General features: G+C 52.7%; 1 protein-coding gene across 1 annotated transcript in view; it reads left to right on the top strand.

Moving 5' to 3' along the window:
* The first annotated feature begins 438 nt into the window (after positions 1-438).
* Positions 439-12,921, top strand: part of PTGIS (prostaglandin I2 synthase) — a 32,121-nt gene continuing 19,638 nt past the window's right edge. The window contains exons 1-4 of the mRNA XM_045529246.1: positions 439-562; positions 6,316-6,439; positions 8,289-8,467; positions 10,988-11,131. Of these exons, the coding sequence (XP_045385202.1) occupies positions 489-562; positions 6,316-6,439; positions 8,289-8,467; positions 10,988-11,131 (521 nt within the window). The 5' untranslated portion in view covers positions 439-488. The remainder of the gene's footprint in view (positions 563-6,315; positions 6,440-8,288; positions 8,468-10,987; positions 11,132-12,921) is intronic.

Genomic DNA, 12,921 nt, shown 5'->3' with positions numbered 1-12,921 from the left:
GTTTAGGAGGAACGTGGAACGTGGTGGGAAAGCCCCTCTCGGCCCCCTGACACTCCCCCTACGCCCACCCACCACATGCCCTCCTCCCACACTGCCCCTCCCGCCCCAGGGCTCCTTCCGGGTCTCCCCTCCGCCTCCCCACATTCCTTCTCCTCCCCTCTCCCCCAGCCCTCTCCCCTCTCCCCTGCACATCCCCTCCGTCCCTCTCCCCTCCATCCCTCCTCCCAGCCCCTCCCAGCCCGCTCGTTCCCCCTCCATCCCCCTTCCCTCCATCCCACTGTCCCATCCGCACCGGGAGGTGGGGGCCTGTCCCGCCCCGGCTGCGGGGAGGGGTGCCCGCGAGCGCCGCGCCCACCGCCCACCCCGCGGACCCGGGAGGCCCCGCCCCCGCCCCGCGGCCGCCCGGGCGGCGGGTGGGAGGGGCGCCGGCGCGGGGGCGGAGGGCTTTACCTGGGGTGGCCCGCGGTCGCCAGCCCCGCCGCCCCGCCATGTCCTGGGCCGCGCTGCTCGGCCTCCTGGCCGCGCTGCTGCTGCTGCTGCTGCTGACCCGCCGGCGCACGCGGTGAGTGCCCTGCCCCGGCGCGGCACACGAAGGGGGCGCCTCGCTCCTGCCCGAGCTTGGGCTGGGGTCCCAGTGCCCCGCACCGGGGGACCGTCCGGGCCGAGGCGCAAGGTGGGAAGTTGCGGGGACAGGGGTAGGTCCCTGGGGGCTGGACACCCGCCGCGAGACGTCCAGGTCTGGCCCTTAGCGCGATGGCTGGGACCTGGGCAGGGATTCGGGTGAGGACGGGGGTCTGCGAGCGGGGAGTGGGTGCGCGGATAGCCTCGGCGTGACCCGGGTGGCAGAGCCTCTCCTGCTCTTGAGCCTCCGCTGGCGCCCAGCACCCACCCACTCGCTGTCACACTCTGCCTCGCTCTGCGCAGCCCCGTGGGTGGCCTCGCTCCTCAGCCCGTTACACTGATGGGACAGTTGAGGCTGCGGAATGTAGGTGCCCTGGGGGATGTCTTTTTCACGCCCTGGAACCACCTGTCGCCGTGTTCCTCGTCTGGATTGGGGTGGGGGGTCGGTAGGCTTCAGTGTTTTCATTTGGCAGGGGAGAAACTGAGGCCACTAAAGGGGTCCCCTACTGGGGCCAGACGTCGCCACCTCCTGGGCCCTAAGGTTTTCCTGCTCCATTGAGAATCTGTGATTTAGGAGAAAACCCAACACTCCTATGCCTCCAATCAGGGTGATCACAGTTGTTCTTCTTTTCATAAAATATTTTAAAAATTAATTTGAATTGCACAGGGAACAGCAGAATACATTTGACTTAAATATTCATGTGTTATAGATAAGACTGAAGCCCTTTAACCGTCCCCCTGCCCCAGGATTCTAGTCCTCTCCCCTCTTCAGGCCTCTCCTGTTTCTCAGTTTGGGTGGAAACTTCCAGATTCGAAAAACAAAAGTTTTTTATTTTAGACTAGGTTGAGATTTACAGAAAAGTTGCAAAGATAGTACATAGAGTTCCTGTATTCCCCTCGCCCGGTCTCCCCTGTTGTTAACATATTGTTACGGTACATTTGTCACAGCTGAAAAACTAGCAGTGGCCCCGTTACTATGAACTAAACTTCAGATTTTACTGGGATTTCTTCAGTTTTCCATTAATGTCCTCCTTTCTTCCAGGATCCAGTCCAAGGTACCACATTCCTTTAGTTGTGATATCTCCTCAGTGTTCCAGATGTTTTAAAAATTACTCTACAGACATGAGCTTGTAGATAAACCAGAGCAGTGTTAAGAGTGTGTGTGTGTTTACGTTAGAGTGTTTGAAAAATCCAGAAACATCAGGAACTTTTTGGTTTTGAAACAATATGTTAGTTGAATTTTCAGACAATAAGCTCACTGTATTTTTCTTCAGCCTCCAGACACCTTTTCAGGTGAAGTTAAAAATGATGCATTCAATCATTTGCCTGAAGAAAAGAAAAAAAGACAACAAATTTCTTGATGAAGAAATGAATTATTTTTCCTAAGTTGGCAGGCTCTTTCAATACTCAGTAGAGAAATGTTTTCAGACTGTACAGTTCTTTTCTTCACCCAGATTTTAGTTTTGACGTCTATTCAATGTTGCTGCGTGGAGACCTAATCCACTGTTTTGATATTCCATAATAGGAGTAAGTTGCAGATTTCTTTTTCCCTTTTCATTTGTGTTCCTATCGATGGACTTTTATGTTGTTTTCAATGCTTTCACTATTTCAGACAATGAGCTGTGTTCTTCCTGTGGGTGTCTCGTGGTCTTCGCTTTCCTCTGGGGTAGGCGGGGGCAGCGTGTGCCCGGTGCATGGGAGGCGGGTACCTGGGTGCCCGGCATTCTTGGCATATGGAAATTCCCAGCCTGTGGAAATATGGTCAAGTTGAGTACTGCTTTCTGCCTCAGTTTCCCAGTGTTTAAAATGGAGACGATGATAATAGTAGCTAAGAATGGAACTGCTGGGTGAGAAGGAATGCCAATTTGACGTTATTTTGGCCAATTCTTGCTGACTGTCAATCTGAAGAGCAAATTTATCTTTGGGGATGAGCCTTTGATTTTTATGCCTGTGAGTGTATTGGAAGGGTTAACAAGTGAATACTGGGGAGAAGTGTGGGAATAGGGGGTCACTGGCAGCTGGAGGGCAGTTACATGGACTCTGGGGACCCCAATTTAGGTCCCCAATCTCATTTTCCCTTCCCAGCTAGGGGGGCACTTTGGTTACCCCCATTTTACAGAGGAGGAAGCTGAGGGTCAGGGAAGCCAAGCAACTTGTTCAAGGTCTGCCTGGATTAAAACTCTGAACTGTAAGAATTTTTAATTCTCAGGAAAAATGAATTCTCACTCTTCCACACATTATGTTGGTAACCTGACCACTCAAAAATCTTAGAACCGTGGGACCTTAGATAATAAAAGATGTAGCCACAGCAGAAGATTCTTAAGGAAGGACAATCCTGTGGAAAAAGAGGTGGATGGTGCTGTGTGGACAGTGACCCAAAGTTTGGGCTCCCTGCCTCTCTCATCTCATTCCTCTGCTGACCAAGCCCCGGGGTCATTTTCATCACCCCCAGTGTACAGCTGAGGCTTAAATATGTTGAGTGACTTTCCCAGGGTCACACGGAGATTATATTCCACCTGTAGCCAGCTCCACAATTCATGCTTGGCCCAGTAAGAAAACAAAAACCAAAAAAACACTACTTCATTCATTTAGCAACTCTGTCTTTACTTAATGGTATTTTTTTTATATTTGAAACTTTTTAATTATGAAAAATTTCAACTGTACAGAAAAAGAAAAAGAATAGTATAAGAACCCCCGTGTACCCACACCTTGATTTGACAGCTGGAGGGCAGTTAACGTTGTTTTAAAAATTATAGACATCATGATATTTTACTATTTCAGAATGCATATCCAAAAACAACGAACGATACAGTGAGCTATGGTAGTGCCACTGCACTTGAGCCTGGGCAACAGAGCGAGAGCCTATCTCTAAAAAAAAGTGACAATCACAATTCCATTATCTTGCCTGAGAATAAAAAATAATAATAATAATTCTTAATGTCATCTCGTTCCCCACCCAAATCCAAATTTCTGTAATTACGGCAAGATTTTTAAGCCTAGTTTCTCCCAGGAAAGGATAGTGAGCTGAGAGTTAGCCGTGTGACTTCTGGGTCCATTGAGGCTAATGATTTGCCTCGTGGGTATCAGAAACTTTCTTCTTGCTTTCCAGGCCTCAGTTTCCCTATCTGTACTGTGAGGTGGCTCATAGAGGTGGCTCTCAGGCCCCAGCAGCGTCATCAGGCTAGTGCACCTCTCTTCCTCTTTGGGCTTGTGTGGCTGCTGCTGGGAGCATCAGGAGAGGTCTCCTAGGGAGGAGACCCCTTTTCTGGGGGTCCAGAAGCCACAGTGGCATCCCCTGTGGCTCAGTGACTGGTCTGGGCCACTGCAGGATGCAGAATTCCTAGGCACAGATAAATCTATCTCATTCTAACATGCACTAACCAGATGGACCAGATGCTGGTCTATGGCTGCATTCAGCCCTGCATGGGTCTGGTTTGTGCTGCACAGTACAGGGGAGAAAACAGAGGGATTCCACATACAGAAATCCAGATCGCCAACTTGTGAAAAATTAGAAGATCTAGCAACATTTTCCTGGTACTCAGTAGTAGAGCCCTCTTTAAACCTTGCCACAGTCCCCACTACTCCCTATTGCCTCTCCAACATGCTGCTATTCTGTTTATCACTGTACTTCCTCTGCTGTTTTTTTCTTATGGTGAGAAATAATTCTCTGAGTCTATGTCTATTTCAAAAACAAGAAAACAAAAACTAGAGCAAGAGGGTTTTTTCTACACAGCAGGAGGCAATGGGGGGAGGTTTGGAACAGCATCTGGGAGACCCTCTGTTAATGGCAGACAGAAGACCCTAGAGGCCTGTGGGTGAGCCCTGGGGGAAGTGTGGATTAAATAGGTTAAACAGAAGCTCAGGTTGCTCCAACTCAGCTAGGCAACTTGGTCCCCTTTTGTTCCCCATCAAATCCTCTCAGAGCCTGAGGCCCTGCATTAAGTTGAAACTATGGAACAGAGAGGTTGGGCAATCTGCCAGTATTGCACAGCTAAACGATGCCAGCCTCTGCTCTGGGCAGTCTAGAACATGGACTCTGTGTCGGGTTCTTAACTGCGTTGGCTCCCTTAACCCTCTCGGCAGCACTGGGAGGCACGTGCTATTCGCTGGGCACCGACCTCGCACATGATTCACTCATCTGACACATACTCTGTGTCGGGCACTGTTCCAAGGGCTGGAGTGAACAAGGCCCTGCTCTCGCGGACCTTGCACGAAGTGAGGATGCGGTACGCTACATCAGGGGGCACAGAGGCGAGTGAGAGCCCACCCGTGACTCCCTCCCGCTGGCTGCAAAGGGTCAGGTGGGAGAGGGAGATAGGGCAGGTGGCAGGGCTGGCAGTGGGGTCTGTGAGTGAGGAATGGGCAGTTTTTAGAGGAACCCACATCATGGGCATTAAAGCTCTTAGGGGAGAATCAGAGAAGATGTCTTGGTGTCTGGACCAGGATGGGCAGGCAGTGGTGGGCTGAGCGTGCAGGAGCCCCGGACAGGAAGGTCGAGCCTTCCCTCCCCGCCCCGCAGAGCCTGGCAGTGCCTTAAAACAGTGAAAGTGTCAGTGGGCGAGGGCGGAGCCCTCAGACCTCAAAATAGAGCCTCCTTCGCCCCTGCCGGCTGCTGGCTGAGTCACCCTGGAATGTGGCCGGCCAGAGTTGGATTGAGGGCCAGAGTTGGATTGAGGGCCAGAGTTGGATTGAGGGCCAGAGCCTACCACCAGCCCCGCCAACCCCAGCCGGCCAACCGCCCACCGCCCACCGACCGCATCACGCGCCTGGGCTCCCAGCTTCCGGCCTTTGTCTGCGTCTCCTTGGGATGTGTCTGGGGAAAGAGGAAAGCGGCCAGAAATAACACCTGGCTCACTGGGGAGCTGGGGCAGCAACCCGGATAGAGGGCCGGGACAGGAAGCCCCTCCCACCCGCAGAGATGTCTTAGGGAAATTCTCAGGCCTTGCGTTTGGGCAGATGGCTGAAATCTCTCAGTTTAGTGTCCTCATCTGCAAAGTGGGGTGTAAATGTCCAGTTGGGGTGACTGAGGGCCAGGGTAGTGTCAAAAGCATGGACTCTGCAGACCTACTCGGGTTGGAAACCCAGCTCCTCTAGGGTGGGCCCCCTGGCAAATGCCTCAGCCCCTCCACACCTCAGTTTCCTCCTCTGTAAGATGGGCCCGCAGTAATAGTTCCTTCCTCGTCGGGTTAGCGGGAGGATTTATGGAGTTAGTGGGATCCAGGGCTTAGCGTGGTCACCCCACACTGCCAGGGCTCATTCAGTAGGTGTTGGCCGCTGTGACCAAGCAAGGAAACATTCGGAAAATGCCAAAGCATAGTGCCTGCTGTGTGGTTGGCGCTCCGTAAATGGTGTCCAGGAGTCTAACTGGTCCTGCATCTCAGCTGCTGCCCAGCCAGCAGGTGCCAGGTGCTCTGCTAGGTGCCCTGTAACCCCTCTCATCCTCACCACAGCCCAGTGAGGACACACCAGGTGTGATCCAACCTCAGGGCCTTTGCACTTGCTGCTCCCTCTGCCTGGAAAGCTCTGCTCCCAGATACCCCTGTGTCTCCCTCCCTCACCACCTTCAGGTCTGCCCTTACGTGTCCTCAGTGAAGCCTGCCCTGACCTCTCCATTTAAAGTCACACCCCATGACATACATTCTTCATCCCCTTCCTTGACTTATCAAAGAGTGATAAGTGCTGTGGCTTCTGCAGGAGACCTGGAGAGCCTCCCCTGGACCTGGGCAGCATCCCCTGGTTGGGCTACGCCTTGGACTTTGGAAAGGATGCTGCCAGCTTCCTCACTAGGATGAAGGAGAAGCATGGTGACATCTTTACTGTAAGTGCCTCTTGTGCCTCCTGGGAGGGACAGGGATGAGAAACTGGGCCTCGAAGCTGGTGTCTACCAGTTCCTTCCACGCCTGTCCATACGCTGATCCCCTCATCCAACATCCATCTTGTGGTCCAGCCGACTTCCTATCCATGTGTCTACCCAGCTGCATGTCCAGTGCTGACCCAGTGTCCATCCCTTCAGTATCCCTCCAGCCTCTTCCACCATCCAGCTACGCAGTCGCTCAACATCTATCCAATACTGTACCTCCACACAGCCAACCTCCCCACATTCATTCAACTTCCATCTGTCCAGCATTCATCTGCCCACCTAACACCTGTTCTTCTGCCTGTCCACCCAGTGTCTACCCAGCACCCTTCCATCCTAGTATCCATCCAACATTCATTCATATATTCTGTTTCCATCAAACCTTCATCTGTCTACTCATCCATCCACCTTTCCACATACTCATCCAACACCTGTCTATTCATCCACTTATCCATCATCTATCCCTCCATCTATCTACCCATATTTACCCCATGTTCTTCCATGCATGTAACCAACATCCATCCAACTTTCATCCGTGTGCAGTCGGCCCTCTGTGTCCATGGGTTGTGGATCTTTGGATTCACCCAACCATGGATCAAAAATACTTGAAAAGAAAGTTGCATCTATACTGAACATATATGGACTTTTTTTCTTGTCATTGTACCCTAAATAATATAGTATAGCAACTACTTAGGTAGCATTTACATTGTATTAGGTGTCATAAGTCATCTAGAGATGACTTAATTTACATGGGAGATGTGCCTAGGTTATATGCAAATACTATGCCATTTTATTTCAGGGACTTGAGCGTCACGGATTTTGGTATGTGTAGGAGATCCTGGAACCACCCCCCACAAATACTGAGAAATGACTATTCACTTTCTACCAACTTCCATTTTTCCATGTATCTACCCATCTCTCTATCCACCTGCCACTCTCTACCCAACACTTAGCTATATTCAATGTCCAATGTCTGTCCACCCAATGTACATCTATGTATATCTCCATGCATCCATCCCTCCACCATCCATTCAAACAACTGCCACCCATCCATCTTCCATGTATTTGTCCAACTTCCACCCAACCATCATTCATTCTTCAATCTGTTTACCCAATATCTACTTAGCATCCTGTTATCCATATACCCAACATTCATACGTACATTTAGTTTCCAACCAACCTCTAGCTGCCCTTCCATCCTTCTTTTTGTCCAACATAGATGCACTGATCTGTCCTTCCATTTAACCACGCATTTAACATTCCATCCACTAGCATTTACCCAACAGTTCCCTCCCTTCCTCCCTCCCTCCCCTCCCTCCCTCCCTTCCTTCCTTCCTTCCTTCCTTCCACCCATCTACAATCCATCCAGTGGCATTTATCCAACAGCATCCTTCCTTTCATTCATCTGTCTATCCTTCCATCCATCCATCCACCCACCCGTGGTGCACACGACATCCGTCTGCTATCTTCTGTCAGCCTTCCCTCTGGCTGCTGGACATATGGCAGTAACCAAGATAACAATGGCAGGTGCCATTGGTGGTAAAGAACACAGCCTTTGATTTTAAAAAGCCCTGAATTCCAGTCCCAGCCCTGCCACTTGTCAGCCGTGAGATCATGGATACATTAGTCCCTTTTCTTAGCCTCCCTTTTCAGCAATAAAGGGTGAGTCCCTGCCTCACAGAGTGGCCATGAGGGATAGGTAAGAGAACATTGTCTCTTAAGTGCCCAGCGGGGACAGGGCCCTGGACCACTGGGAGCGGCTGCTGTTCATAGTGACACTTCTCACTCCACCCCTGCCGACTTTGCACAGATGCTGGTGGGGGGCAGGTATGTCACCGTCCTCCTGGACCCGCACTCCTACGACACGGTGGTGTGGGAGGCTCGCACCAAGCTGGACTTCCACGCCTACGCCGTCTTCCTCATGGAGAGGATTTTTGACGTGCAGCTTCCGCATTACAGCCCCAGTGACGAAAAGGCCAGGATGAAGCCGTGAGTGGCCGTGCACGGCACCGTGGGCGGGCTGGGCTGGGCAACCTGCTTCTACCTGTGTGGCCCAAGTCTTGGGTGGGCCATGCTGGCTCCACACCGTGTCTGGTAAAGACATTTTGTCTTGAGAACACAAACAAAAGCAAGACAAAAAGAGCCCAAAAGAACTGGACTAAAAAAGAACTCTTCCCCTCCCGTGTCTGTGTCCTTGAGGAGGCAGCCCTGATTTTAGCAGGAGGAGACCAGGCTTTGGGTCCATCAGACCCAGATTCAAGCCCCAGATCCATCTCTTTCCGGCTTTGTGACTTTGGACAAATCACTTCCCCACTCTGAGCCTCTGTTTCCTCCTCCGCAGAGTGAAGGAGAGTAGGCCGGGGATGAATATTTTTGATCTGTACCCTGTGCCAGGCGTCACCTACCAGCTCATTAGTCTTCACGACAACGCTGGAGGCTACGTCACTTACAGGCTCATTTTATAGAGCAGCACTGTGGGGCTCAGAGAAGTGACTTGCCTTAGGCCACATTGCTAGGAGGTGGCGCAGCTCCTGCAGCGTAAGGAACAATTACATCCACAAGAGGACATGAGCACGTTTACTCTGCGTTCATTCAGCAGACATCTGATGACCTACTATGCCCTGGTCGCTGTCCCAGATGGCGGAGGGGTGCAGGAGATGCCACGTGTTTGATAGGCACACTTTCACATCTGTTCCTTAGCCTCAGGAGGCAGGTATTTTTATCCTTATTTTATAGGTGAGGAAACTGAGGCTCAGAGACGTGAAGTGACTTGCCCAAGGTCTACTGCTAATAAGTGGCGGGGCTGGGATTTGAACCCAGGTCTGCTGCCTTCACAGCCCATTCTCCTCCACCTGAGATGCTGAGACGGATGAAAGCCTGTGTCCACGTCTACAGAGTTCACACAGGCTGGTGGTAACCCTCCGTGATCTGTCTCCAGGGAGAATAACCTCCCAGAGTCAGGGAGAGTGTCTAGAATCCTATGTTTGCAGGATAACTAAAGCAGAGGCAAGGCCAGCATTATGAGAGGTGACGCCCCGTCTGACCCTGCCCTGTGGGACAGCTGCTAGGAGTATTTCTGAGCCTGAGTGTCCTGGGTCCTGCCATTCCAGGGGACCCTAGGCTGGATCAGCAACAGGAATCCACAGCTCACTATATCCTACTCCCCCACCCACTGGAATTCTGCCCCAAGAATTTTCAGAAATTTCTCACAAGCTGGCATGGTGTCTTCTGGACACAGCTGCCACATCTGTTGAGGGCCACTGTGTCTGTTGAGGACTAGTGACTGGAGTGGGGTGGGGAGAACAGCCGGGTGGGGGTGAGTCGCAGTGCCAGCTCCCACTTTTGGGGGAGCTTGCACATTTTCAATGTGCCAGGCACCACGCCAAGCCCCTAGCATTATCTCACGTGAGTCGTGTCTGTTGTTTTTCCAACCATGTTCCTACTTGAACATCCCAAAATCATTATTACCGGGGAGTTCATGGACCCCCTCTGCAGGCTTTCCCCTCATGAATTATCCAAGCACCCAGGGGCTTGCTCAGTTTAAAGCTGTCCATCCTGCTTCCCAACAGCAGGTGGTGACAGAACCTGCCGTCCGGCGTAGGTGGAGCACCTGGTCAGTACACCCCTGCTGTTCTTGCTGCTGCCACAAGGTGTCGCTGTTGACATTGGCTGTGCTTGGTCCCGTGCACGCCGTTCACTTGCTGCAGGGGTAGATCCCGCCATCAGGAGCAGAGGGGCTTGGACTTAGACACAGATCCCCCTTTCTTGGCTTCTAACCAAGTCCTCAGTCACGGCCCAATGTGGACTGTGTAGCGTGGAGGCTCAGTACGGGGGGCTCTGGCTTCTGCCACACACTCCCCCAGAGTGGTCATCTCCTCCGACTCTTAGGTCCATGTGATGAGACCAGGTCACCAGCACAGATTTCCTTGTCCTCGTGTCAGGCTCACTAAGGGTCAGTCTCAGTAGCAGTCCTTAGTCAGGGGACACCATAACTCTCCAAACAGGTCTTCCTGTCCTTTTGATTTCAGGGAGAAATGAGTGGCTTTTTAGTTCCTTCTCTTCCAGAAGGCTGTGGGTCCCTCACCCAAGCTGGTGTGGCCCAGGTAGGGACAGACCATCCTAGCTGAGAGTTCAGACTCTGGAGTTGGGCAGAGCTGGGTTTCAGTCTCAGCTGTACCACTTGCTGCCTGTGTGACCTTGGGTGAGTCACTTTCCTCTCTGTTCCTGAGTTTCTCCATCTGTAAAATGGGTGTCAGAATAGTAAGTATTATTCCTAGGTTGGTCATCAGATAAAATGAGATCATTATGCTTAGCACAGTAAGTGGTAACTGCCATTGTTGTTGACGATGATAGTTATAATAGTATCATCTTGTTTGAGCCGGTCTCCCACGGGGCCCCATTGCCAATGGGGAGCTTGAGCTCTGGGATCCTGAGAGTTGGGGAGGAGGAGCATGTGGATGGATATTTCCCTTTGGAAGCCAAACTCTCACACTTTGTCCCCTGCCTCAGGACTCTCCTGCACAAGGAGCTGCAGACGCTCACGGAAGCCATGTATACCAACCTCCGCACCATCCTGCTGGGCGATGCCACGGAAGCGGGCAGTGGCTGGCATGAGATGGGTCTCCTCGATTTCTCCTACAGCCTCCTGCTCAGGTGAGCCTGGGCAGGGCCCAGCGCCTGGCTGTGTGTCACCACGAGCAGTGGCCGTAGGGGCTGGGAAGACCTTGTGGGTGGGGAAACGGTTTGGGACACCCAAAGCAAAGACTTCAGGGAAGTCATTGTATGCCTGGGACCCCAGGTGTTCACCCAACCCAGCCCAGAAGCTGTTAAAGGAGACACCAGCTGAAAATGGGGCCTTGTGGGTCACCCAGAGAAGTAGCAGAGCATGACTTCAGAGACATCTTGTCCTGTGGCTTCCAGACTTTGGGATTTCATAGACCAGAAGGACAGAATGTTTGGGAGACCAACCCAGGACCTTAACATCTTATCAGACCATGTAAACTCCTGTTAAAAACTGCACAACCGAATGTTCCTTCCTGCAGCAGTGTCGGGCACTATTTCCGGGCCCTGGGGATACAGCAGGAACAGGACAGATGAAGTCCCCAAACTCACACAGCTGACGCTCAGTGGGCGAGACAGACTATGGTTATGTCAGAGGGGGATAAACACGACAGAGATCCACAGATGGGGTAATAGCATCTGGGGGGGTCCTTTAGCCAGACTGATGAGGGAGGGGCTCTCTGAGGATCTGGTTTCAGAGCCAAGAGGTAGCTGCAAGGTACCCACCATGCCACCATTCTAGGCGGAGGATACAGCAAGTGCCAGGGCTTGGCAAAAGGGCCAGGGTGGCCGGAGCACCGTGAGCTGTGGAGGGAAGGTGGAGATGAGGTCAGAGAAGTTGGCAGAACCAGGTCTCACAGAGCCTCATGGCTGTGGAAGGCTCTGGAATGTATTCTGAGTAAGACGGGTGACATCAGGGGTTTGAGCAGGGCACAGCATGATCCGACTTAGGAGTTTTGAAGCCCCTTTGGCTGCTGGGTGTGGGCCTGAGAAGGGGGCAGGAGGGCCCATCGGGAGGCTGCCGCAGTCACCCGGGGAGAGGAGGGCGCTGGCCGGGAGGTGGTGAGAGTGCGGGCAGTGTTGGAGGCAGAGTCGACAGGCCCTGCTGGAAGATTTGGCTGGGGCAGGGGTTGGGGAGCGTGGCGTGGGCGATGGGGGGAAGAGGATGTTAAGGATAGCTCCTTGATTTTTAGTGGTATCCACTAAACCCACCAGCGTTTGTAAAAGAAAGGGCATTTCAACCCCTCCAAAACATCACAGCAACATAGTTTCAGGATAGGGGCAGCCACTGTTGACATGCGTGGGCATGTGGGTCTGTTTACGACTCATTGTGTGCCCATGTGTAGACTCAGTCTGTGCCAACTCGTTTAATGCTCACAGCAGCTCTGGGAGGCCAGTACTTTACCTGCCCCATTTGACAGATGGGAAAACTGAGACCATGGGAGCCTAAGCCATCTGCCCAGAGGCCCATGTTGGGGTCCTGGCAGGGCTGGCTCCAGACCCTGCACTCTCAGCCACCGCCCTCGCGTGTCAACAGTCTCATTCTTCTGGGTTCGCCCTGGAGGGCAAACACCGTCCAGGGCTGTAATTGGTCTGGGTGGAGCGGGTCTGGCCACCTGTCATAGTGTGATGGGGACTGAGGGCCAGAGAGAGGCAGCTGAAACCACCCAGCAAGTTCCTGGCAGGGCAACCCCAAGGCCTCCTGGCTCCTGCCTCCCTGTGTCCCCATGTGGGCAAAGAAGTCAGAGAGGAAGCAGTGGGGTTGGGGGAGACAGGGGACAGGGTGGCAGCTGGATCGCTGAGGCCTTGTGGTGCCGCAGGCACAGTGCGGGGGGAGTGGAAGTTGATCTGGCCCTGCAGATCCAGACCTGTGTCCCAGGGCC

The sequence above is a fragment of the Lemur catta genome, chromosome 17, assembly GCF_020740605.2.
Source record: "Lemur catta isolate mLemCat1 chromosome 17, mLemCat1.pri, whole genome shotgun sequence".
Taxonomy (NCBI): Eukaryota; Metazoa; Chordata; class Mammalia; order Primates; family Lemuridae; genus Lemur; species Lemur catta.
Note: the sequence above shows the minus strand (reverse complement) of the source record. Positions and strands in the feature narration are given on the sequence as shown.